The sequence below is a fragment of the Anabas testudineus genome, chromosome 24, assembly GCF_900324465.2.
Source record: "Anabas testudineus chromosome 24, fAnaTes1.2, whole genome shotgun sequence".
Taxonomy (NCBI): Eukaryota; Metazoa; Chordata; class Actinopteri; order Anabantiformes; family Anabantidae; genus Anabas; species Anabas testudineus.
In genome coordinates, this window is record NC_046632.1 from 8,136,292 (window position 1) to 8,163,727 (window position 27,436).

Consider the following 27,436-nt stretch of genomic DNA (forward strand, 5'->3'; position numbering starts at 1 on the left):
GCTGGAGACAATGCTGGTAAGAGTAATTTGTGTCCTTTATATATAATAAAGGACACAAATATATAAATATGCTTTTTTTTTTTTTGTAAATCAACTCTTTTCACACGCTGCCTGATTTATTTATACCAAATCTCTATTTTTACAGCTCTGGCTGTGGACTGTGTGTAATCAGCTCACAGGCAATTTGAGGGGAGATGTTGCTTAACCTTAAAATTCACCACCATTAAACCGCAAATTATCTGCAGATTTCTGTACCACACCCCTAAACAGCATGTCAGCAGGGTAGATCTTTTCACTAAAAACCCCTTTTTTCAGTTCCACACCAGGGGAAATTATAGTTCTTAGGGTTTTCATGACCGCTGTGGGATTTCCGTGTTAACAGTTACTCCTGTTCGGTGTTTTGGCACATGGCGCACATGTTGCGTGATGCAAAAAATGCATATAGGAGTGGATTCAGGCAGCTATTCAAAAATGTCAGTGCTCCAACAGTGTTCGAGTTGTCCACACAAACCTTCAACAGGCGTTCATTCTCAAGATAAACAGCTGCAACGCAAAACACGTTCATGGTGAGATATGGCATCCACAGGACAAAAAAGGCCACAATAATGATGGTGACCAGTCTGGTCGTCTGTGTGCTGGAGAAAAATGCTGCCCGATTCACCTTTATCTGGATACTGATGTATGCAAACATCACAACAAGCAAGCAGACAAGGCCTATCAAGGATTCTTCCAGCAGCACCAACACCCTCTGGCCGTCAGAGTACTGAGATTGGCAATGTGTCCCGTACTTGTCTGTAGTCAGCTGTCGAACCACTAAAGTAGGGCTGGACAGGATCATCGCAACCAGCCAGAGCAAACCCAGCAGCCTCTTCTGTCGTCTCTGATCTAAACACCTCTGGAGATACACTACCTGCAGGTAGCGCTGGACACTCAGCATAGTCACAGTCAGCAAGCTGCTATAAATGCTGCAATAGACCAGATAGGCTAAGAGCTTACAGGCCACCAGACCGAAGATCCAGTTGAAGAGGAGGGTGTAAGTCCACAGGGGCAGAGTGAGCAGGCAGAGCAGGTCTGATGCAGCCAAGTTCAGCATCAACGTCTGGCTCAGGCTGGACAAGTGCTGCCATTTTGATTTGAGGATGATCACAGCAGCATTTCCAGGAACTCCCAGCAGGAAACAAAGGGACAGCATCACCGCAGGGACCAGACCCCTGGAGTCCCAGCAGGCAGGAGCTAGACGTCCAGGAGGAGAGGAGACATTAGAGATATTCGAAGTGACCACAGTAGGGGTGAGTTGCTCCATGCTGCCAACAGAAAAAGTGAAGTTTTGCACAGCACAGGTGAATGATATTGAATCAGTGAGAGGAACAAAATGTTCCCTTTGATAGTGTCAAAGAGGAACAAACAACAAGGAAACACTATTCAAACCTCACTGGGGGTTTTGCATGGCCATTTATCTGATGCCTTTCCCACGTCAGTTTCTCACAACTAACAGCTGAACTAAAATCATTTATTCACACTTCACCTGTAACTCCACATGAGGCCGGGGGTCACCTCAGTCTGCCCATCACTGGAAGCACCAGTCTCATGTCTCAGGTGGATGTTCCTCAGCCCAAGGGACTTCAAATCTCTACTTGTAACTTTTGTTTTCAGTGGCAACCTGAATGTGATTTACTTAAATAAAATCCTGCACAAACACCATTTGTCACTATTATTATTGCAACAGCTGAGCCTTTTACTGACGTTGCTGCGCCTCTACGCAGCGGGTCCCGCAACAAGAGTCAGAACATCTAGGGAACATGTTCCCTAGATGTTCCCTTTAGATCTGAACGGACTCGTTTTGACCTGGTTAAGACAAATATTAGAGGAATCCAGATGAAGGAACAGCCAGATTTAGCCTCTTCACTTGGCTCCACTTATGACCCAAACTCTAATGTCATCCCTCCAACTCCCCTCAGGCTCGCCCCCTCCCGGTCGGCTGGCTCCCCCCTTTGTGCCTGTCTGCTCGTCCCTGCTCGTTTTTTTTTTTTTCTCCCATCCCAGTGAGATGTAGATTTTCTCTCAGCCTCTGCTTGTTTTCATTTATTTTTTTTAATGTTTTCAGCCAAGGAAGTGATGGAATCCAGTCTGGTGGAAGCCGTGTGGATGCAGAGGATTTTATTTTAAACACAACAAGAGGAGCTGGACGCTGTTGAGGTGTTGTTGAATTTTTTCAGGTAGGACCTTTGGTCATTTTTTTTTTTTATTTCTTGCACAAATCCCTTGCTATCGTTTTCACAATAGCTTGTACTTCCCCTAAAAAATTTTGATTCTAAGTTGCGTTAGTCTTTATATAGGCTGATGAAATGTCATTATTTCATTATTGTTTTAGATTGTTTTGAATATAATGTCAAAAACGTTCTTTGTGCCACTGAACTACAGTCAAAGTGCAGACTGTAGCATGCAACAGCATCTAATAATGACATTACGTGCACTTTGATACATATAATTGTGAAGTCAACACCAGCTCTTATCAACTTAAAAGAAAATATCGCACAGATCACTCTACTGTGTAGAAATTGAGCTTGTGCGCCACCTGCTGGTCATGTGGTATGAATTGGAAAATGAATGCCCCTAGTTTTGTTGTGGGAGTATGAACAAAGTATCTCTCTCAGATCTGTATGGTGATTTAAATAAGAACAAACTTATCATGCTCATTTTTGCGACTTACTTTGTAACTTCATTGTTCTTTTCAGCGCCATGGGGCTCAAACACATCCTATGTCTGCTGCTTTGTGCGGCTGGTCTGACAGATAGTGGAGTTTTTGGCAAAGATGGCAACAGCGAGGCCCACAGGTGGACCAAGCAGAGCCTCCCGGTGCTGCTGGATGTTCACACCCAGCTTTTAGACACACCTTTATTCAGAGGGCAGGTGGAGGATGAGGAGAATGGGGGGACAAAGTCAATCTGTGGGATAGAGTGTCAAAGCAGTCTGCTACCTATGGGCCAAAGTGAGCAACAGAGGATTCTGGGATATGAGACGATGCATGAGAATGGCACACTCACACATACAGATATCAGTTTTCAGGGGTTTAACAAGACATCTACAGGTTTATCTGCAAGCTCACCAACAAAAACCCGCTGGAAACGCCAAGTTTACGGAGCAGATGGACGCTTTGTGATCTCTGACTCGCACTATATCACCAACTACCCGTTCTCTGCCGCAGTTCGCCTCTCCACAAACTGCTCTGGAGTCCTCATTTCTCCAAAACACGTGCTAACAGCAGCACACTGCATTCACAATGGGACGGACTACCTGGAGCAGTTCAACGGGCTTAGAGTTGGAGTGCTACAGATGAAAACTAAAAGAGGCAGAAGGGGAAGGAGGAGAGGAGGGCGGCGGAGGGGTGAGAGAAAAGAACAAGGTGAGACAGGGGAGGAGAAAGGAGAGCAGCAGATAATGGAGGAAGGCGAGGAACAGAACAGTATAGATAGGGATGCAGTGAGAGGAGGGAGAGGTGGAGGCAAAGGTAGGAGACACAAAGGGAGAAGACAGAACGATGATGTGGTGGCTCATCGCAGAATTAAAAATGAGTTTGACAGAGGAGGAAAAGGGAAACAAAGAGGTTTCAGCCGTGCTCGACGCAGCATTGAACCCAGAAAGCAGCCTGTGTTTCGCTGGACACGGATAAAGCAGACCCAGATCCCTCAAGGTTGGATCCACACGGATCACACCACCAGCTCAGTTTCCTCTGACTACGACTACGCCCTTCTGGAGCTGAAACGACCCGTCAAGCAAAAGTACATGAAGCTCGGTGTGGCTCCCGCCACCGCTCCCCTGACACGGATCCACTTCTCAGGCTTTGATGATGACAAAAGCCTGCTGGGGGACGAGACGGTGGTTTATCGTTTTTGCTCAGTGGAAAAGGAATCTGATGATCTGATGTACCAACACTGTGACGCGGAGCCTGGCGCGACAGGTGCAGGCATTTACATCCGTCTGAGAAAAGAAGTGGAGGACACAGGCAGGAAAGGGAAGTGGCAGAGGAGGGTGATTGGGGTGTTCTCAGGCCACCAGTGGGTGGAGATGGAGGGAGGCCAACAGAGGGACTTTAATGTTGCAGTGAGAATTACTCCTCCTAAATATGCCCAGATCTGCCACTGGGTACATGGAGATCCAGATCTCTGTAAAGAGATTTAAACTTAAAAAAGAGAAATATAAACACTTCAAGAAACTCAAAGATCAGAGCTGGTGTGTACAGAACATCTAAGAACCGGGGCTTCAATCTACTATAATAAAACCAACCCCTGGTCTTACAACTGGTCCAAATCTTTGTCTTATGAGTCCGAACTTGTGTGGCAAAAAGTAGGATTTAGATGCTTTGTAGAAAGAAAGTAAAAGTAAAAATACTTCCTTGCTTTAGTGACTCCTGTTTAGTGACTCCTGTAAGCACCGAAATAGCCAGTAGAATATTTCTGTGCCACAGTTTCAGTAACACCTTGTCACATTTCAAACTACCTTGTAGCCAACGTTATAGGAAAGTCTACACTTCAGTAAGCCGAGCTTATAAAAGATGTTCAGAAGAATCAGGTTGGGGCAGATGTGAGGACAGTTTTTCTTAATTTATCATATATTAGATTAATAATATTTTTTAAAAAATATGGAAAGCAGGTAGCAAATAGCACAATAGAAGGTACTCAGCCTTAACAATCACCTTTAACATTTAATTTATATAACTGTGATTAACTGTAATTATTAAGAGGAATCTACTTTCTCACAGAAATAAAAAATTGTGAACAACTTGTCTTTGCTTTTGTATAGAAACTATTTTAACTGGTGATAGCCTGTTGGTCCTTATTTTACTTTTTCTTCTGGATCTATACATTACATGTATGTAGTTTCTGATGTTTAAAAAGGAACTACAATCTCCTGTATTGTAATTTTGCCTGTATTTGACCTTTACGACTGTTCATGTCACAGAACCACTTCTTTTAACAAAAATAATAAAAGTTGTTTTTTTTTTACACAAAAGCAGACCAGACATAAGTGATAAGCCGTGAGGATCGTTTGGATCAGTGTATTTGTCTTTTATTGCATCTCATTTGGACTCACATGCAGGTGGGGGTGAGGAAGGGAGGTTTATGCCATCCATTATAAACCAAAACAAAACAAAACAAAAAAAAGAACAAAAATTCAACACAGCCTTCATACGAATACTTAGCAAATATTATTTACCCACATTCTTTTTTGTTTTGATGTGTCATAGTCATCTTTATTTTTCTTTCAACACTTTGTTAATGCCACAATGGATTAAGATACAGTCACTTTAGTAAATAAACAATACACAGAACATCCAGCGTATACTTGAGTGCTTTACAGTGAGTCCCCAAAACTTCCAGTGACAGTACATGAACAAATGTACAAACCACTGCTGCGTCACAAGGACAGACGCCACTTTCCAATGAATTAATCCAATGCGTCTTTGTCTCTTAGTATTCCACAGCGACACTAAGTCGTGCTACGTGGAGACCGAGACAAAGAAACGAGCTATTTGAGGAGAACGCACAATGCATCCACGTGTTGCATGCTACGATGCAGTATCACTCCACACCAGCTGAGGGCACAAGAGTAAACCATTCAAACTGCCTCTGATTGCAAGTCCAGAGGTATGTACAAAGAAGGAGGGACGTTTTGAGTCTACTTGCTGTTTTTTTAACCAGAGTTTGATGTAACTAAAAATATATGATACATTTTTCCTCTCAAAATAAAGAATAAAGAAAATATGTATAATCTCTCATTTAAAATAGTCTAAAATGCATATGTCAGTTTGAACACAGTTCACAAATTTTTGCATGTTCATACAATCCCTAAAAAAAGAAATGAAACTGAACACTATTCGAAGTGTTCGATGATAAGTCCGGATTTGCAGTGCAAGTTGTTTTGATTAAGAATTGTTCTCCAAAATCTTGAAGTAGACAGGTGGGAGGATGGACAGCCAAGCAGATATACTGTAGGTACAACCAAGTCTTCAATGACATAAACATAGCTCAGTATTAGTTTGGACGACAGGGGTAGAAGAGTGGGAGTGGGGCAGGTAGGCCAGTGAAGTTACACACACTGAACACAGTCCACATTTAACAACACAGTCCTCGTCTGGGAGATGCGCAAAGAAACCAACATATATCCACCATTCCAAGTCAGCTGATATGCAGAAATCCAGAATGAATCTAAATACACATTTACTTATTTTTTTGTCTGTTTTTCTGTTGTATTTTAAGTAAAGGTTAACACTGAATTACTCACACACACATAAACTGAATTCCATTTTCTGTATCTAGGGTTCACATTCACAGTTGTGCTACAACGTTAGATAAGGAGGGCAGGTTATTTTAGGGGTTGCAGCTGATAGGACGTCAGGGGGCAAAGGTCATAGATGTGATGGCTGGTTGGCTGAAGGGCTGGGGCATGACTGAGGGTAGGCAGTGGGGAAGTGCAGACATCCACATCCACTTAGCTCCAGACACAATGACAAACCTACAGACAGAGAGACAAAATGAGACTTGATTAAAACAAGTGCCCTCAATGGCAACAGGTAGGTGAGGCCTACTTATGAATACTCAAATAAAGCAGACAGAAATTTAAAAACCAATAATACATCTCACTTTGTCGTCACAACAGAAACCCATACCATAGGTACAGACAAGGCAGGGGTACCTTGGGAGTTTACGGCTCAGTCTACATGAAATCCTTAATATTGAGGTCATCCAGAGCGTTCCTGGGTGGTGGAGGCTTTCTGGGGCTCTGGGCTGCTCCAGGGGACATCTGCAGAAACATGTAATTTAAGCACCAAAACCTATATTGTTGGACCATTTGTTAGACCTTTAGGTATCAGACATCATGAGTATGTAAATCTGTGTATAACCAAGTTAGGAATTAGTGTGTTACCGGTGCTCCGGGGGTCACTCCGGTGGCAGGGAAGCCTGGCCTCACCATGGGCATCATGGGAGCTCCAACACCTGGTGCCCCGGGCTTACACACAGACAGACAGGAGGGAATTGAATTGACACAAAGATATAGTGTTTGCTATATGCAAAGGTGTGTGGGCCACCTAAAGGGGTCATTGTCCATCAATGTCCAGTAATGTAAGATTGACAAACTGATTATGGGACATTACTGGATTGGACTGAACAGGTGGTCTTACCATGCTGAAGCTGGGGTAAGTCCCCAAAAAAGGAGGGACACCCATGGGTATGGTCTAAAGGTGTGGAGGGGATGGAGAGGAGGATTTGGGATGTTATACTACATATAAGACAGACGCAGACAAACACAATAAAACAATACACACACAAATAAAATAAAAGCAGTACGTATGGATGTAAGGGTAGTGTGGACAATAAACACGGCACAACAAAAGCCCCAACTTATCCTCTAAGTTCACAGCCTTTGTTTTACACATGCAGTAGGAGTTAAGAAGCTTGTTGCACAAAATCTTCAGATGAAAGTTTCAGAGCCGTTGTAATCAAAGAGACAACTGAATATCCCTTAGAAGCAAAGAAGTGAGTTCAGCTGTGAGCGGGAGAACCAGGCATCTTGCTTGGACTGGAGAAAATGTAAACTTAAGAGAGTAGGAAGCTGTGTCCAAGCAACAGCGTCTTAATTTGGCACTATGATTGCCACTTCATCACTCTCCAGTAGATACCACTGACTATTTTCTGCACATGTATTATTAGTGGATGTGTTCTAGCATCAGCAGTATTATAGACTTGATGATATCCATCAGTAATTTTTGTAGAGATTGATTAAAAATAATAAATAATTATAACTATAATTACTTCATTAATCCCTTTGGGGATATTCTTGTGTACAGGCAGGTGCATTTAAGGCACCAAGTGTTCAAGTTACTACTAATCCTGGGTATAATGGATGACTGCCTTATCAACAGAGGCACAGTTGTCATATAAAGAAGTATTGTATATATTTCCTTGCTTCACTGCCACATTTTTTCATTTTTCTAGTTCTATCAATAGGCCTGAAACCTGGAGAGCCAGAAGAAGGCAATGCTTGTGATTGCTGCTACAGGCATGGCCTGTTTGGTGCTGCCATGCGGCTCCACTCCATGCTACAAGACACAGACAACATTTACCATGGGAGCGCCCCAACTTGGGGGAGCTACCTGAGGGGCCGCTGTGGTTCCCATTGTGAGATCTGAGAAACGAAGAGAGAGAGAGCGAGAGAGAGACACTGCAAAATCACTGTTTTCATTTACTGATGCATTATAAGCACACAGGGTTTGATGCCATAAGGTTGTGAGACATGTTACAAGACACGGTGAAAAAACAAGGAAATGAATTGATTCACTTTCTTTCTAAGAGTTAGAGGAGAACACTCGTACCAGTCTGTCTACCATTTCTGTTAATTAAATATAAAGGTAGAGCCAGGTAAGGATTAATTTAAAATATCTTATCAGCTGCTCTGATCTGTCCCATCTTTAAACATCACACCTATTATTCAAAATAATTTGATTAATAGTAATTTTAAACTTCAATATCTAAGTCTAGGTACCATAATATTTTATATCAAAAGCAATAGTATGTTGTGGAGCAGCTCTGCCATGAGCTGTAAAGGTGCTCATATAAGTTTTTGAGAAAGCTGACTGTCCTCAGTCTGTGAGAAAACAGCTCATGAGACTGGTGATGATCTTCTCATCTTACTCTTAGAAAGAAAGTAAACTTTACATATTCACTATTCATTTGAATCAATGTCTATGAGGTTGCTTTAATCAATCTAGACGGCTACTTACTACTTGCCATGTTAGCCATGGATGTATCAACATCAGCTGCTTGAGGGGGAACAGTGGGCTTCATTACATCCCCTAGTCCATCAAATACTACAGGCAGGAGGGAGGGTGGGAGGAGGGAAGATGATGAAAAAAGGAGGGAGATATCAGCATTTATCAGTGTAACTTATTCTCACACTACACCCCAACTCAGTAGCAGACCTCCTTACTACACGACAACCATTGTCTCCATGGCAACAGAGAAAAGAGAGGTGCATTGAAGTACCATGGAGACTGGGTAGATATCATAAATATCTATTTATCTTTATATTAAAAAAGCACAGTAGATGGACAATGTGTGAAATATCGGCAGTATAGTAATATTTTAATATCTGCTACAGGAGACATCTGCTTAATACTGTAGTCATTTATAATCTGGGAATGAGAAAATTCACCTTCAAAAATATGTCTATGGTATACCTATAAAGCATGATTTACATGTGATGAGTAGAACTGCATCTTAGCTTTACAACAACATATCAATTTGAACAAATCATTTTCAGTATTTGAGGATACATGTGTTATTTATTTCGGTGTGTGACTGCAGCAGAAATCATAAGCGAAGCACTGTAGCTAAAATGAAGCTGAGTCAATCGCAGCACTAAATATGTGTACTGCACACACACTTTGTAGCCATCAAGCACGTGGTGGCAGAAGAGACAGTGCAGCTGAGCTCGTCTTGCACCACTGCAACGCAGCAATGCACTGTGGGAAATCAGCATGTTAAAGACCAAGGAAACTCACCCAATCAAATGGCAGGAAGCAAGCAATGAGCCAGCCCAAGAACCAGATGGGACGAGAGAAGCAAGGAAGAGAGATATATAGAGAGAGAGAGATGAAAGTAAAAAAAGCCCAGATGCCAGTGAGAGAAAAAAATGTAATGAGGTTTTAAAGGAGCGGGTGACAATGAAACCATTAGGGGGTTATTGTGTGAATGATAGAAAGAGACGGGGAAGAAAGAGTTAAGCCTTAGAGCAGTTATATTGCAGACCATCAGTTGCATAACATGAAGACCAATGGCACAGGACAGGAGATGACTGGGTACCAGGTGAGCAGGGATGATGTTGCCATGGCAACAGTTACCACAGTTATAGGTTGCACAGCTGTGAAATGTGGGAAACACTGAAGTAGTTCTGAGACGACTAATAACAACAGTGGTGCTGTGCAAATGAGGTGTCGTATGACCACGTTATGGACATTCAGTTTGAATCCATCAGACTTTAACTTGACACTGAACGAACAACACTCAGGTTTATTAAACAAACAATATGAGATCTATTCTAGAGAATAAATCAAATAAAACGTCAACAAGTCAACAGCAAACTATTTCATTAACTGTTACCAGAGTTAATTGAAACAGATACGTTGCCACAAAACAATCAATCGCTGTTCTAAAACCACGGAAGAGGAAGATGTCAATAAAGGCCCTAACGCACAAGATAATAACAATGTGTCATGCAGTTACTTATGAATTAACAGTAGCTCCAGTCATGTATGATTACGAGACAACAGGCCTCTGGGCACAGACGTGCCAAAGCAGTCTGCACCTTGTTCTACAGCATACTGCAGATGAACCAGAACTGTCAGGTGCTGCTGAATTTCAGAGTTTAATTCACACTGGAGATGACGAAAGGCAGGTTGATGTCCAAATTACACAGCGTTCCCTGTGCACCTTACATTTAAAACTGCAGACGTTCTATGAAATATCAGTGACAGCCTGACTTGTAGGTCATTCTTTCGTTAAACCAAACTCTACTGGCAAATTGCTTTTAATACAGTGACATTTCAAAATGAATGAATGAAAAAGTTCATTCGTTTCACTTGGCACATACTCGCTCACATTTGTTCATTTGGCAAATGGTTCAATCCAAAGTGACTTTGAAGGGAGGTAGAAATCCAGCAAATAGCTAAGTTGGGATTTTAAAACTTATTTTCCTTATTTCTTTAACTGAGCCATGTGATATTCCAACAAGATATGCCCCTGACCCCTTGGATCCCTCATTGCCTGTGCACAGTAGGCCCATTAAGTAATCAGTCCATGGTTACAGTGCTGTGTTTCACTGAAATGGAAATATTTACATGAGATGGCTCAGACATGTTGATATGACCTTGACTGTACACATCTGCATGAAAGTTATCAATTTTTTTTTTACCTGACATGAGCTCAGCACCAGGGGCAGCAGGAGCAGCAGCAGCAGCTAGGGTATCTCCTCCTGTCGACTCTGGCAGGTCGACCCAAAATCATCCGAGCCATGCCAGGGTCAATGTGGGTGAGCCATTTCCATTGCAGCGTAAGGGCAAAGAAGGGGTAATTATCAGTCTTCAGCTTTGCACTGCTAATGTCAGACAAAGTGTTTAAAGTTAGAGTTTAAGTTTTAAAGAACAAGTACACAATTAAATTAAACTAGAAAACATGGCTTTTTGTGTTAAAACGCACACAAACACATCGTATGACAATCCTATATTCATTTAAAAGTCACAGTAAAGCATCCACATGCATTTTCAAATACAGACATTTGTGCAATGTAAAATCTGTGCTCATGGTCCTTTTCCCACTGGATAAATACCAACAAAGCTAATTGTGCTAATTAAATCCTCTAAAATTCCTGCCAAAGCAGTTACTTGCAGCTTATAAATAATTTGACTACTTCAACATAGTTTAAGGTTGTGCTTCCACGGCCAAACCTCATGAGGTAAAACACTAAACGTTAAAATGAAAAGTATGTGCAGCAACAATATGGGAGTGATGGCCATTACCAAAACCTGAGGAATGACTAGATTAATATTATTAGTTGTTTCATTTTATGGCCTTCCAAGATTTAACTCCTCTTCTCTGATGATGTTTTCATGAACAGAGGGGGCAGAGTGTGGGCAGACAGCCAGGTGAATTACCCACCACCGAAAAGGTTCATGATGGCTCCCGTGTCAATTTTAGAAGGGGGTGCAGAGGAGAGGATGGGGGCAGGGGAGCTGAACACATCCGCTGAGGAGGGCAAGGCGGAGATGATGTTTAGAGCCTAAACACTCACACAAATACACACAAACTATTGACTGTGATTCATTATAAAGCACATTTATCAGCTGCAACTGCAGAGCTCACAGTGCATGCTGGAGTAAGAAAGCCGTAAGAGTGATTAAGTAAATATTTCAAACAGCTCAATAGCTTTTAGCTGACCCTAAAGAGAGCAATCTCATTTCCTTTTCTCTTCCCTGATTAAAGCCACAGACAAAGCTGGAAAACAGACATGGCAAGACAGGATATGAGAGCAGGAGCACACAAAAAGGCACACTCAGTGCAGTAGGGTACCTGCTGTAAACAAGTCAGCACTGGGCGCGGGGTCTGCTATGGTGAAGCTTGTGTCTGGCATGGAATCAAACAGATCTACGGACACGTGCACATCCGAAGACATGAATATCAAAATGCTCAAACACTTTAAAATGTTGATGATGCTCACAAACAGCAGCCAAGGGAAAGAGGACCGTCAATATGTGCAATGAAGAAGACTAAAAGAGGTGTGGAGAGAGGAGAGGATAGCAAGCAGTGTAAGGAAACAGGAAGATGGCTATCAATGTGACAAGACAGTGAGATCAAAACCGGATCACATGTCTTTAACATTTACCACTGAAAAGGTCAGTTGCGGGGTTGGCGGTGCTGGGGGATATGGGAGCTGAAATGGTTGCGGTGGTGGTGATGGTGCTGGATGCGGAGGCGAAGAGCGGAGAAGGGGAAGGGGAGGGACAGGACTGGGGTACCACAGTGCTAAAACAGGCATCCAGCGAGCTACCCGGATTATTATTCTCCACTGCCATCATGTCGAAAAGGTCTAGACCTGAAGATGCTGTGGTGGTGTTACCATCGGAGGGAGCGAAGGGGTCTTTGGTGAAGAAATGGGAGGATGGAGAGGTGGTATGTTAGGCAATGACATTAATACAAAACAGAACAGACCATAAAATATTGCGATAAACATGGAGAATGAGGAGAAATAAATGAAAAAGCAACAGAGGAATGATAGCAGACAATGTTCAGAGCTCCAACATACTCCTGCTGTCAGTCGAAACCTTAAAATAACATCTGTGATTTTAAACAATAGAGAAGACCTCTATTTCACACCTGCTCAGGACAACAAGCCACAACTTAGCTACAACCAAAACCACAGCAACTGTCTCCTTAACAGAAAATGCAAGAGACAAGAGACGAGAAGAGCATTGTTCACAATCGCCATGGTAACAATAATAGCACTGTCCAGACACCTGCAGCGATGAATAGTGAATCTGCACTCCTACGTTCTCTGCACAAAGCCTCTTGTTTTATTATGCTGCTGTTGACCTGCATTGTGTCATACAAATATGTGTGATATATTTAGTGGGGCCTCGTAATATAAATGGTATGTGGTTAAATAATGGAAACACCTTTATAATTTAATAAGATTAACTTTAAGAACCAACAATTTACTGAAGGACCAGTGTATCAGACTGTGTTAGTATATACTCACTCACTCACTCACTCTCTCACACACACACACACACACACAAGTATGTACAGATTGACATTCAGTCACCCACCAGCTCCAGCAGTGGCGGCTGGGGCGGACGTAGCGGCAGCCCCACCCTCAGCTGCTGCTGCAGAGGCCTCAGTGGCAGGAGCAGGTGTTGCAAAGGCATCTGAGGTTCGTGCAAACCCCAGCAGGGAAGAGACGAGTCCAGAGAGGCAGAAACAGATGAAGAAGTAAAGATGAAAAGAGAAAATATGTCGCAAGAGACATAAGGAGGAGACAGAGAGACATAAAAGTTAGGCTAAAGCATTTGAGTCCAAATCCTGTATTTGTATGTAAAAACCTGCAGCTCACAGAATCAATATGTGACATTAATGAGGGACAGGTGAACGGACAAATGGCAATACAGACAGGAGGCACTACAGTAAGGATTAATCTACTGCACAACGAGCAGAATACTGCCTGAAATCTGCAAGTGTTAGGTGGCGTGTTACAGCTACTTGTGTAACTGTAGCCATGTGACAGGGTTTGATAGAATTGCTTTTCACTGAGGTCAAAGAAAAGCACGTCTGCCTATCAAACAAGACGCATGTAAAGCATGACTGTGACATTGTTTATGTGCAAGCCGAAGGTGAGAGCGTGTAGCTGTGTGCAGTGTGCGTGTGCTGAACCTAAAAAATAAAAACGAAAAAAATGGGATGCTGTGTTTCTGTGTATAAACACCCTGCAGGATGTATTTAATACAAAAGTTATTATTTTATTTTCATAATTTTCTATATATATTATAGTATATTGTGCCATATTTCTGAAAAAAATATTTTACAATGCCTTTTTCAAAGTAATAATGCTTGTCTCTCTCACTTTCATAACTTTTTTTCTCTTTTAAAACATTTATTTTTTAACATCTTAAGATAAGCTTTATGTTAACTGAGTAATACATGCCAGGCCAACCTTTCTATAGAGTGGGTCTAAGTTAGATAAAATGATAAATTTTATCATCAGCAGCGTCCAGTTTCTTGATGATTGATCAGATTTGTTTTGACATTGTTGTGCCTCTAGATAACATGGGATAACTTAGTCCAAATTTGGTAGCTGTGACAGAGGCTGAAAGGAGAGGGGGCGGTGACGACACCCTTACCGTGAAAAGTCACGTCAAATAAAGTGCTCTAAAAAGGGACGTTTTCAAATCAAAAATCTACACTGACATAACAATTGTGTTACTTCAGAATTAATCATATTTAGGTGCACCATAATCTTTAGGAAGTTGATAACTGAAAATGCTGGAGGTGTAAATCAGTGCATCAGTAATACTGTGCCTAAAATTATTCTCCATGCTCTATACAGTGAACTACATTCACATTATTAACAGTCTGAATAATTAGTCTGAATTCTAATGTTGTAAGATAAGATAGGTAGTAGTGAAAGAGTAAATAAAGGAGTGAAAATAGCTAAATGCTGCGTTCAAGTCGTGTCACTTAAACCATATTATAAGCTGCCAACGGGGCAAGACCATGCATAAAAACTTATTTTTATTATTATTATTACTTCTTTAAGATTTTTGGAATTTCTAACCACTACAATATCCACTTTTGGCAGCTACAATAGCAAAAGCATCAACATAATGGTTTTGAAATTGCCCACAAAACCACAATTACCAGCAGATGAAGGTGGACAAAATGCATTTTAGAACAAATAATGTTAATGCATTTATTTAAAACGAATATCCTAAACATTTAGACCTAATTTTATTTGTCAATGAACAATTAGCTAAGTAAACGGCAGCAGCAACAGCGCGACAAACATACTGTAGTGGGAGACTACTGCACGAAAGCTCCCGAGTTGTTATCGTGAAAAATGTTTTTTTCTGACATGACATAAATGCAGCATAATGAGACTGTTTTTGATGAAGCAGCCTTGTCAGCAGGGTACAGACAATATCTCGGATAAATCAGTAAGGTTCATACTGTGTGTGTTTGGACATGCATATGTGTGTTATCACATTGTGTGATGGTTTTAGGTTTGAGCTTCCCAGAGTAATTCTTTCGTAGAGAACTTTCTGGAAGCCCACTGACCTCCCAACAGATCCATATTGGTGGCGCCAGGGGAGGTGGTGGCTGCTGTGCTAGTGGGAGGAGCTAGAGAGACCCCAGGCTCTGCCGCTGCAGGAGTAGGAGGTGCTGCTGCTGCTGCTGCTGCTGCGGGGGTAGGGGCGGCCTCTGCCGTGAGGGTGGGTTCAGATAGCAAGGAATCGCCCATTTCTGCGAGTACCAACGGGTCGTTCAAAATTCCCAAAGAAAGGCATCAAAATAAACCCCAAAAGAATAACCAAAATAACCAGTTGAGTCACCGTGAAGAAAAAGCAAGCAAAAACAAAGTCCAATTCAAATCAAACCCAGTTAAGATCATTTATAGTTAACCGACCAAAGTAAAATCCGAATTTCAACCAAATTAAAGTTGCAAAATGATTCAACGCCATCATCAATCATAATCGGCAAATAAAAAGGAACCAATCATAATAGCCCCCATTGAAAACCAAAAACAGACAGTGGAGTATGTGGAGGGAGGGGAGAGAGAGGGCAGATAGAAACAAAGACACTACTCAGACTAGAGAGAACAACTTGAGGAGACAAACAAGGAGGTAACCACGTGACATTGGTAGATTAAATATAACTAAAAGTTCACTTTGGATTAAGACATTGATGATGTTTTCAGGTCACCTCAATTACACATTAGAATTTGATGAGAAAAAAAGTAAATGGCATCAAGGTCACGTACAGAGGATGACTTAAAACTACTCTGGTCTAGACTAGAGACTGGAGGTGAATAGGAGAGTAGCACTCACCCGATCCAAGAAGGTCTAATGAAGCAGAAAACAAGGGAACAGTGAAAAACAAGTTCAAGACTGTATCGATTTATTCTCCTAAAGTGGAAAGTGGTAAAATTTCAGAATAAAACTCAGCTACTAAATTTAACTTTTTTTCTCTAAAATATATATAAATATTTTAATAACTGATTTTATTGCCATTCATAGTGAGAGTGGTCCAATAAATGTAAATGCTAACAGAGGGGTCTTTCCAATATAGCAACACCTGAGTAGACATGGAGGGAGACTTACCACCCCAAGACGTGGGGGCAGCTGATGGTACTGAGGGACCTGAAGAGGCAAGTGGATCCAGGTCCAACAGAGAACTACGAGAAAGAGAGAATAAAACAGAAACAGATCCATCAATCTCTGCAGAGGTTGAAACTCACCGAATAAAAATTATTTATATTTATTTATTTAGAGAACTGTCACTTACTCTTCGGCTGGCTCTGAAGATGCAGCAGCAGCTGCACCAGCACTTTCCCCGGGGGGAGGCTGCAGTGTGGGAACGGCGTTTGAAGATTTGGCTGGAGTCGATGTAGGAGACACGTTGTTTGTTGGAGACCCCTGGAAGAAAGACAAGAAAGCAACGTTTCAGTGGTACGTCACACTGGAGCAAATAAACACAAATAAGGAGTATTTCAAATGTGTTTCTTACCTTTGTTGGAGACCTAGAAATGAAAGAGCAGGAGAATTTGTTAGAGCTTTTGTTTGATGAAAGCAGATCAGTCTGATTAAGAAACAAAATTATTTGATATATTCCCAAAGATGTTACAGGTTAAACTTGAAAAATCAAATGAATGTGTATGCAACAGACTGCATCATATGTAATCATACGAAGAGTTAATTTCCAAAGAAATATACTATCAAATTTCCAATGCTTTCATTAAATGGAAAAATACACCTCAAGCAACCATTGTCTAAAATGCAATAATATATTATATTTGTACTAATAAATAATACTTTGGAACAAAACTCTTCGTCATTGCACACTAGGATGTGGTGAATTACAGTTTATCAAGACATGTGTTTCTGTCAGAGCTCACACATGTGATCACACCAGGACACGCATTTCCACATGTGAATCAAGTTATCTAGGCTGCATAATGTTGCTATTCACATGGAGATCACCTACGTACTGTAGTTCACATGTGAATAATGTGTGGGTTTACCCAAGAAGGGAAGGGGTGACGGTGAATGCATTTGCACAGTTTTCTAAGAGGTTAGTAAATGCCAAACAAAACATACAGTAAATGCTCACCCTTCACTGGTGATTCCAAATGAACATAAAGAGGAATAAAAGAGAGCAAGGGTTAACGGAAATTATTGAAATGCAGCACCTGCATTGGCAGGTTTTTCAGAGGCACAGCTCATTAAACACAACGAGGGAGTTTCTCACATCTCAACCTCTTTTACTTTTCTTGTCATTTAATCCTAATTGTTCTTTTATGGGAGTAAGGAGCACTCACACTAAAACAAAAAATGTTTTTTGTCAATGCTTTAGATTACAGCACGTGATTGACTGTATAATTCAACCAAATTTACTGGGAACTTTTTAGTTACAATAGTGTAAGCTGTAATCTAAAATCCATACTACCACACTTTCTTACCCCTTCTTTCCACCCTTTACATCCTCCAGACCATTCATGTGTGTTTCCAGAGACTCCAGGATACTGCTTGGGGCCTGACAAAGAAATCAGAACAGGCGTAATCAATATCTTTTCCATGCATCACTTGAATTGAATTCTTACCCAATTATTACGTTTTGATAACCACATAAAAGTGGAAACTATTGACAGAGCTTCAGAAAATCTCACTGCACAATCCACATGCATGTACAGACACACAAACACGCACGGAAGATTTGTGCGTGTGACGCATTTGTCAAATGAAATTAGGATCAACAAGCCGACACTCCATCCTACAAACAGGCACTCAGCCAGGGCACCATGTGGTTACCGGGTCCTCAAGAGGTTTAAAGGGGCAGTCTTCGTCATCTGAGTCTGCTAGATCGACCACTACCCCCGGGTGGAGACACTGGGGTGGGGAGATGGTGGTGGATAAGACATGAGCTCGTTTGTGTGATTGAGGACATTTTCGCCGGGCCTCACAATGAGAAGGGTGTTTAAAGAGCAATTTTGAGGGTTAAGATGGTTAGGGTTAGAGTAAGGCAGTACATGTGGGAATGCATTATGTCAGTGAGGGTCCTCACACTGACTCTCGTACAAAAATGTGTGTGTGTGAGACGAGGGATGAGACTTATGTGCATTATTATTCTTGGTCCCGATCTTTGCAGGAAACAACATAAAAACAAAATATGAAAAGCATGACACATGCTGACTTACGTAGTTGATGTCAGGAATGTCGTTTTTGTCAACTCCAACTGTCTGTTGAATACAAAAGAGTTTAAAATCAGCATTACCAAGCCGCTTTGTCACGACACGTGCATCATTATAAACATACTGCAGTGGTTCCTTACCTCAGCCAGCTTCATGAATTCTCCAATCTTCGTCACCCTGGTCAAGAACCTCTTGTAGATCTCCAAGGCCTCCTTGCAATCGCTCTTCTTCATCTTGAAGTATTTCTCTAGAAACAGAAAACATTATTTTGTTTTTAGATTTAGTAATCTAAGATGAGTAAGCAAAATCTGCTATTAAGGTGTCAATCATGAACTCACCTAAAAGGTTGATGATTCCGTCGTTGTACGACGCAAACAGTTTGACCAGGTCCTTGAAGAGAAGCATAAATGCAGCATTGATGATCCCATTGTTCAGCTCCTTGGGATGAACCTGAGGAGAGCAAAGGAAACAGGTGACAAGTGAAATGAAAGCCACTGAAAACCTCTGTCACATTCTTCAGCATAAATTAAGAAAAAGCTGGACTCACATCAAACTCCAGAAGTGTGTCGATCTGAGTCTGTAGAACAGGCATGCCTTTCAACAGCTTCTCAGTGGTCATGGTCCTCATCACGCCCTCAGCACTGAACGGATACAACAGACGGAAGATTAGATGCTCCACAGGGATAGGAACAGACATACAGTACCAGGCAGACAAGTGGCAATAAGTGTAAAACTGTCCTTGATCAATGAGGTGAATCGATAAAAGCCAGGGTTTAGTGATAAGCCAACAAGGCCTTTCAGCACAGACACTGAGATCCACGGTTTAACATACCCTTTCTTGACTCTTGTGAAGTCAAAAGCCATCTGGCGGTAGGCGAAGGCTTTCTCGTTCAGGTACCGTCCATACCGTCTGATGAATGTAGACATGTCGTAGCCTAAATAGAATAAAATAATAAAATACACCAGCATATGTTTGCATGCATGTATGTACTGTATCTACTTATGTAAGAGTGTGCATGTGTTATGCATGTGCGTGGTCTTTCTGTGTTTTAGCTCTTCCTGTTTCTCTTTGCACGGCCAGATAATGAGAAAGTTGAATAATGTGCCAGTAAACTTCTATACCGTATGTGCACACGCATGCTCCAGACACCAAAAGATCAGACTCAGGTGTTCGTACCGTGAGAACCAGTTTTGTCGATGAAGTTGCTCAGGTTGAACAGGGAGGTCCTGGAAGCCAAATACTGAATGAACCTCTGAAGGGAGGGACAGAAAACACAATGAAACATCTTGTGTTCGTCAAAGGCAGCAAAGGAAAGAAATTCAATTAAAGCTGAGGAAAAAGAATATAAAAATAAAAAATAAAAACATAATTGAGACTTTTCTGGCTGCTTTTTTCATTCTGTCATGTGGCAGTTTTTACAATCTGACTCCATGGATGACTGGGCCTGCACAGCACCCACAGGTCTCATCTCCTTTATGTCAGGAATTTTGGTCAGAGCTATCAGCCCAACACACAACCCTCACTGTCCTACCTGTATAAGGATCAATGTTAGTTCTTCAAAGTAGTAACCTCACAAGTTAATTATCAACACATTCTTTATAATGTACATTTAAATAGGATGATAATTTACCAAACCATGTGTCACTGCCATTATCTTCTCTAAAAAAGCAACTAATCAAATGTATTTATATTTGTCTTATGTTTCTGAGTATAAGTGAAATAGATTCAGGCTTGAACTGAATTGCACCAGATGCGATGAGTCTGTGTCACATTCACGAACCTCATTGCCGTAGACACACATGTGATGGGTGGTGACAAGGGCCTTGAAGACGACCACCCAACTGGCGTTGGTGGACCGCTCAAACAGCGTGTCAGCCATCTGAGGGATGTTCACGTTGGTGGTATTGGTGGCTGACACCAGGTCTGCAACAAAGTCGCAAAGAAACATCATCGTTCAAGCTAGAAGTGGTTGTCCAGTTTGGAAAATTGAAAATATAACAGTTAAGGTTCTGTTAGTTTATCCTAAGAGAAATGCCTATACAGTTTGATTAAACATTCATTCACTGCAGGGCTGCACCAGACACCATTGACAATATTAAGCCAAGAGGAAAACTTGATGCATATTTCAAAATGATGCTGGTGCACAATCACACACACACACACACACACACACACACACACACACACACACACACACACACACACACACACACACACACACACACACACACTGACAAGGCAGAGGGAGAATAATGCTTTGTCATCTCCCCACACAGGGCGGCAGCTCACTTCAGACACTCAGACTGACAGAGAGGCCTCAATAAAAGTGCCCAGACAGTTTCATCAGTGCAAAAGGGGGATACCGTGTAGAGGTGCAGTGGGATGTAAAGACGTGTAGCTCCTTCAATGTGACAATGCATTGGACAGCCATGATACACAAATTGATGATAGAGGAATTACGCAGAGATTTAAATATGATTATATGTCACACATATTCAGGCACAATTTATTTCTGTTTAGTCTACACTTTGTATCTGAAACATTTCATGATGAACTTGCTGTTAATCATTAAAATATGATGGATTGTATGGAAATTGAATTCCATTTACTGAAACTATATGTCAGATGAATGTAATACTAAGATTTAGAGCTGTTTTTTACATTACCTATTGGGAATGTTGGATAGAAAAATTGGAAAATAGAAAACATTTCCATGCAAGTCTTGGCGGAGGGTGTGGAGCTAATAATTTATCTGTGTACAGTGACATTCAGAAGCTGAGTTACACTAGCTTTCTTCCTACACTAAATGCAGTTGGGGAACTGTCGCCAACTCTCAAGTAGAAGCGTGTACACTTATGTAACTACACAAAGACCACAGCATGTAGCTTGTTAACACTATATTGTACATGCTGTTAGCTTTGGCTTACCTGTGCTTTGACTTGTAATGTTTTTGCAGTGTTTACATACTGTACCCACTAAACAGTGCGCAGGTGCAGATGGTGGCACCACCTTTCATTAAAACGCTGATTAGCCTCCATCACCTATATGTGTTATAAATCTCAAAAATGCTCCAGCAGTCTCAGAAATGGCTTAAAATGACCCTAAACAATATAAATTTGTGACCGACAATGTTGCCTGACACTGTGACACCACTAGATTATGTAATCTGCAAGTTAGCAGTATCCACAAATCGATTTTACAGTAAATTATTAACATATCTAACACTGTATTTATTCTTAGTGAGATGTGGGAGTTTCTAATGATGTATTGGGGTTATTTCTCCAGAGACAGGCAGGATCTGTGGTAGACAGATGGCCAAACGAACAGAAATCTAAATATACAAGCAGAAGGAATAGCATTTGAAAGAGCACTTTAAGTTAATATATGCCCTATACTAAAACACATTTGGCATGCACAACACAAATGTATACAAAGGCAAAGTGGTGTTAAAATGTGAACACTATCAAACAATTTCCTGAAATGTGATCAGTTTTTTTGTTGAAATCTAAATGACAGAGCAGGATTAAGTGTGTCCAGTAAAGCAGCAAATATTGGCAGACGACTCCGATAATGGAAGAAGAGGAAGGACATTACATTGAACAGGCCTTGGCCTCGCCTCAAGTAGGTACTGCATGTACCAAACTGTGGACCAGACCAAAAATACATGAAGGTGATGAGCAAGGGGCAACGGGGAGGAAGAGAAAGAGCTGACACTTACGAGAATAGTGGGGAGTCTGCTGAGAATCACTAATGTGGACATTTAAGAGCGCCGAGATATGAGAGTCGGACAAGTGAGGTTGTTCAAGGTCAAAAGAGGCTTGCAGGACGGACAGGGAGGATGGGGGGGTTGTAAACAGATTATTACTAATCACTGGTTTTAGTCTTTCTATGATGGCTGTTTCACCACCCATCCCCCGTTCAGCACACACACACCTGTCACGCACCTCCTTTCACACCATGTTCTTCATCTAACACATCTCCATTATCTGCTCTTTGTCACCAATGCTGTGGAGTATAACGATTCAGGTTCATTTAATTATCTTTGCAGCACAAAATGGAAAATTATTGTTCAAATGCTTGTGAATGAGTTTTAAGTTTATAGAGTGTTGATAGAGTTGATAACATCTCACTCTATTTCTGATTATTTCCACTGTCTGTGTTGTGACTTTACTGCCTTTTCTCTGTCCATCATTTAGAGCCACTTCCCCATGAAAAGACTGCACTCCCACGAAGCCTTTTGAAATGACACACAAAGCCAGACATGGTCCGCAACGCCTGAAATGTGATTATGTAACATTATCATGTCATTGGTATGGCTACAAGTTCATATAATCATGCACACATTTTTCACAGCCATTTTCTCCGTGTTTCACCTCATAAAACCCACTAATAACTGTGTATCCAGGTGTGTTACTATACAGTGTGTGTTTACAGGTGTTTAATGTGTAGCTGTATCAGCCACAATCCTGCAAATGCTATGATCCATGTTTTCTGTTGTGGCATCATTACCTCAAACAAACATTGTGATACAACTGGTGTGTGTGTGTGTGTGTGTGTGTTTCTAATGAGGATTGACGGAGCTAAATAAAGACTCTTACAGTAATCCACGGCCCGCAGGAGGGTTCTAAGAATGAACTGTGAGGCCTCATGCTGTGCGAGTGTATGTTTGCGTTTGACTGTGCGAGTCTTTCCTGTTCCACTCTGGCTGTAGCCAGAATATTCCAGATGAAATTAGACAGGACATGGAGCGAATGAACAGATTCACCCAGATTGCATAATTCCTGTCAGCTATCAGCTAGTTCCAGTGCAGTTGTGGCAGAACCTGTTCAACTGGTTTTTAAATGCATCTATATACTATTCATTGTCAAATGTATCAGAATTCAGGTAGGTATAATTTTTTCATAGTAGAAATAGTATCCAATCCATATTTTCCAATACCATTGCTCACGAGTCCACCATCAGATGAATATAGATCAACAATATTGTTCATGGCAGAGATAGAAGGAGGAAGCCAGAACAAAAAGTAAATTACTGCCCATCTACAGTTTGCTCAAGGCCATATGGACGAGCCAGAAGGCTGCTGGAAGAATGTTCTGCGGACAGATGACACCAAAGGCGAACTTTTTGACTTAAATGAGAAGAGCTATGTTTGGTGAAGATCCAAACGCTGCATTGCAGCATAAGAACGTTATGCCATCTGTGAAACATGGTGGTGGCAGTATCGTGCATTTGCCTCGCTGCCTCTCTACGAGGATGACGTGACATCATTGACAGAACTATGAATTCGTAGCAGAAAATTCTACCGGAAAATAGTGATTAACCATGAACTGCAGCAAAACAATGACCGCAAACACACTAGTTGTTCATTTGACATTTTGAAATAGTCAAAGTCCTGACATTCCTGAAGCAGGTAGTTCATGTAACAGCGACCAGACACATTTAGTTCAAGTTATTACTGCAAAATGGGGTCACACCAGTTTCTGAAAGGTTCACACATATTTTGTGATACAAATATTTGCATGATGAATGTGTGAATAAATATATTTTCTGTCTCATTTGTTTAACTGAGTTTCTTTTATCAAGTTTTAAGACTTATATGAACATCTGATCATGTCTCAGGTTATATGTACGCAGAAATAGAGAAAATTCCAAAGGGTTCACAAACTGCTACTTTCAGCTTTTATTTTGTAGTCAAATCCTGGTAAAATAACACCTGTGATATTGTTACACACCCACAGCTGCTTCTGCTTTAGACTGTTTATCATTAGTTGCCTTATTCATATATTAAAAGCCATGAGAAAACAATGATGGTTAATTTGCTCTTCCAAACACACACAAAGGCCAATAAAGTGTGTTCAGACATCATTAAGTGTTTTGATTTAGTACCTATTTAGAAACTATACATTCATTGTCAGTGTCGCTCCACTTTAGAGATGACAGGCCTGTCATTTGCCCTCGTCCTTTTCACAGTCCCCCCGTCTCCCCTGTCATTACAGTGCCATCCCCTGACAATCTCAATGTGTTGCCATGGGAACTGTACTGCACCACCACCAACATACACCCACATCCACCCCAAGGGTCAGAGACAGTGTCACAATGACAAAGGAATAAAAACAACCCATAGTCAAATATTAAATGCTGAAAAGTGGCTAATTATTCGGGTGGCCCTTTACCTTTTAGTGAATTCATTATAGTTACTCGCAGTGCTTGACTTGTTTGTTCACATTTTCAGTCTAAGAATAAATGCTATTAATATTAAGTAGAGTAGGTTTCGTCTGTTTCTATAAACATCTTGTAGGTGTGAGTGAAATGGTTTTCAGTGTTATTAGGTTAGAAATTTCCACCAGCCGAGACACACGTGCAAGAGAGGCACAGTGGCCTACATGCAGGGAGCTTGTAGAATTGGCCTAGAAATGGATACAGAAAAACCTGCACAGACTCAAAACAGTGAAGAGGACAAAATGTCCATTAGTGCACCAGGTTGAATCAACTTAGATAAAAAGCAAAGGAGAATCCGCCAGAGGATCGGCATTATTTGTGTTAGGAGGGTCCGGTGGAGAAAGAGGTCATGACTTGTGACAGTTTTTTTTCTATACAGTCAAAAGTAACAGACACACAGGCAACAAACACATCGGCACAACAGACAAAGAGGAAGCAATGGTCTTTGGTGCATCCTGGCATTAGCATTATCACCTTTGGCTGTGTAAATAATGCAAGGCAGCCATTGGCTGATTATTAAATTATTCAGAAGGAGAGCGGATCACAAGATATAAGGTCCTCTGCCCAAGACAGGAGAACAGACCTGCACAGTGACCACATACAGACATAAAACTACAAGTCGCGTGGAGCCAGCTAGACTGCCACCACCATCTGTACTCACTGCCATGCCACTGCTTTGGTCTGACTCAGTATTTGTGGTAGATGACAGGGATTAATCATGGTTTGTCATAAGGTGGCACATGCTGTCATGTATAGATGTGTCAATAAAGCTGTGAGGTTTGATTTTATTATCTTTATCCTTAATATTTTGGATTTATCTGAATTTTATTCAGCTGTGACTTCTAAACTTGCACAGGTTGAACAGAGGCGTTACATTTTTATTTCTTATGTGTGTCTGTGCTCATGACCTGCAAGTCTTCACCTCCTCTTACACAATAAAGTTACAGTGTGAAAGGAAAGCGGCTTTTACAGGACAGAAAATGGAAATGAAAGGGCCTGGCTCTGAGGATGCCTTGTCACTCTACCTTTACATATGTCCCTTTATTCTCTCCCTCTTTTACTTTCTCTTGCCCTCTGTCACTGGGCTGCCATCCCCTTTATTGGAGGCTGACACAGAGGGTCACCAGAGAGGTCATCACCATGACTACAATCAATTCATTGTAGCACCACACCCATTAAAGCGAAAGGAAGTAACACATGATTGATCCTAATCATATCATATGCCATTTGACTGTGATGGTATGTGGTGTGTAAGGACGTGTGCAGTGTGTGAGGCCTGCACGCACTGTAAGTCCTATAAAAATCAGCTCATGGAGAATGAATGGGGAAGGATGAAGGGCTACACTTACATTCCAGGTGCTTTTTCTTGGGCGCCATCACTTCATGAGTGGTGGCTTTGCAGACAGCCCGGGCCATATCTGATCCCGTTAGCTGGTATTGCGCAGCGGCAATGCGATCCGTGAGCGTTTGCCCCGACATTTTCTCTCCGTTGAATCGACCACCTCAGAAATGTATTTCAACCACAGGGACAATGTTAAAAAAAAAAAAAAATGTTGACTAAAACCCAGCAGCTTCCCTGTAGTGGCTCAATGAGCAGATCCCGTTCTTTCCTCTTCTCCGCCTGAACAGGCCTGTGACCTTCTGTGTGGGCGGAATAAAAAAAATATAAAAAAAAAAGCACGTAAAAATGAGCTCAAACAGCCGAGAGAAGCGGTAATTTTCGCCTCAAATCGTGCGCTCACGTTGATAATATGCGCGGTGACATGAACACACTTACGCACGGTTGTGAATTCCCCAATGGCTCGTCCCGCGTCGGCTCCGAGCGCTCAGTTCAGCACCGTGGACAGCTAAAGCCGCTCGGTTATGTAACACTCAACTGGCAATGAAAGCTGTCATCTCACCCCGCAAAGAATTATTTTTTTTTTAAAAAATAGGCCAATGAAAAGAACAGCGCAGGAGAGGTTCGTCCTAATTGTTCAAAAATGATATATTTTGTGGAGGGGAGGGGGGGATGTGGCATGTAAATCAACACTCCATAGGTCGGTCAAATATCCCGTTTGGAGCGCACATCAGGTCCTCTCGTCTGAGCAGCCAAATAAAGGTTCAGATATAAAAGAAAGAGCCCGCAGGAAGGATTGCGGTGTTTCTTTCTGCTCTGATTTCTCCGTATTGGCTCAGGAGCGCTGCTTCAGATGCTGTGTGGGCTTCTCCTCGGACCAGCAGAAAATACGCGCCGCTCCCCCCGTTGGTGTCGCCAGCACTACACGGCGGCAGACGCTCTAGAAGAGGAAAGGACAGTAGGGAATTTCCTTTTTTCTCCTTCCCCCTATGGTTGTTTATTTATTTGGCCTCTGTCTATATGTCCATCCACACGCTCCTCCCACAGCAGGTGCTCGGACAGGGTTGGATGACACACGTCGCATCCCACGTCTCTTAAAGGGGGGTCACTCCAAAGAGAGTCGTGTGCACTGAAGGGTTACTGTACGAGCGTGCGGTTTATGCGCAGAATGACACACATGAAGGTGAAATATCACACGTTTTACATTTTTACTTATTGTAGCATGTTGGATCTGGGTTATATTTTGCCCCACAGAGCAGTTAAGATATGGGCAATTTGTCTTGACACAACATTTCGGCTCAAAACGTTGTTTTCATGCTTATTTTGGACATTTTTCGTAGTTCATCTAAAAGAGCACAGTATTTTAT

General features: G+C 41.6%; 3 protein-coding genes across 11 annotated transcripts; 1 reads left to right on the forward strand and 2 right to left on the reverse strand.

Moving 5' to 3' along the window:
- Positions 1-427: 427 nt before the first annotated feature.
- Positions 428-1,325, reverse strand: LOC113149398 (C-C chemokine receptor type 4-like). The gene is made up of 2 exons (XM_026341505.1): positions 662-1,325; positions 428-543 (listed from the first exon to the last, which is right to left on the reverse strand). Exons 1-2 carry the CDS (start codon positions 1,301-1,303, stop codon positions 514-516), a joined length of 672 nt encoding a protein of 223 aa, XP_026197290.1. The 5' UTR covers positions 1,304-1,325; the 3' UTR covers positions 428-513.
- Positions 1,326-2,029: 704 nt separating this feature from the next.
- On the forward strand, positions 2,030-4,968 carry LOC113149644 (serine protease 23-like). Its single transcript, XM_026341860.1, has 2 exons — positions 2,030-2,216; positions 2,736-4,968. Exon 2 carries the CDS (start codon positions 2,740-2,742, stop codon positions 4,177-4,179), a length of 1,440 nt encoding a protein of 479 aa, XP_026197645.1. The 5' UTR covers positions 2,030-2,216; positions 2,736-2,739; the 3' UTR covers positions 4,180-4,968.
- A 33-nt stretch (positions 4,969-5,001) lies between these two features.
- Positions 5,002-27,163, reverse strand: LOC113149642 (clathrin coat assembly protein AP180-like). 9 transcript variants are annotated; one of them, XM_026341859.1, is made up of 24 exons: positions 26,080-27,163; positions 20,292-20,434; positions 19,688-19,763; positions 19,343-19,445; positions 19,058-19,151; positions 18,849-18,960; positions 18,651-18,757; positions 18,517-18,558; positions 17,782-17,855; positions 17,433-17,438; positions 16,830-16,842; positions 16,608-16,738; positions 16,424-16,497; positions 16,151-16,165; positions 15,381-15,566; positions 13,379-13,477; positions 12,436-12,690; positions 11,712-11,798; positions 10,969-11,037; positions 8,780-8,866; positions 8,123-8,184; positions 6,925-7,008; positions 6,694-6,801; positions 5,098-6,513 (listed from the first exon to the last, which is right to left on the reverse strand). In XM_026341859.1, exons 1-23 carry the CDS (start codon positions 26,207-26,209, stop codon positions 6,715-6,717), a joined length of 2,136 nt encoding a protein of 711 aa, XP_026197644.1. In that variant the 5' UTR covers positions 26,210-27,163; the 3' UTR covers positions 5,098-6,513; positions 6,694-6,714. The 9 variants fall into 9 exon arrangements, 8 of the variants coding, with proteins under 8 accessions (XP_026197639.1, XP_026197640.1, XP_026197638.1 ...); XM_026341853.1 differs by lacking the exons at positions 11,712-11,798; positions 12,436-12,690 and having other exon boundaries at positions 5,005-6,513; positions 26,080-26,371; positions 26,512-27,163; XM_026341852.1 differs by lacking the exons at positions 11,712-11,798; positions 12,436-12,690 and having other exon boundaries at positions 5,005-6,513; positions 26,080-26,371; positions 26,508-27,163.
- Between the last annotated feature and the right edge of the window lie 273 nt (positions 27,164-27,436).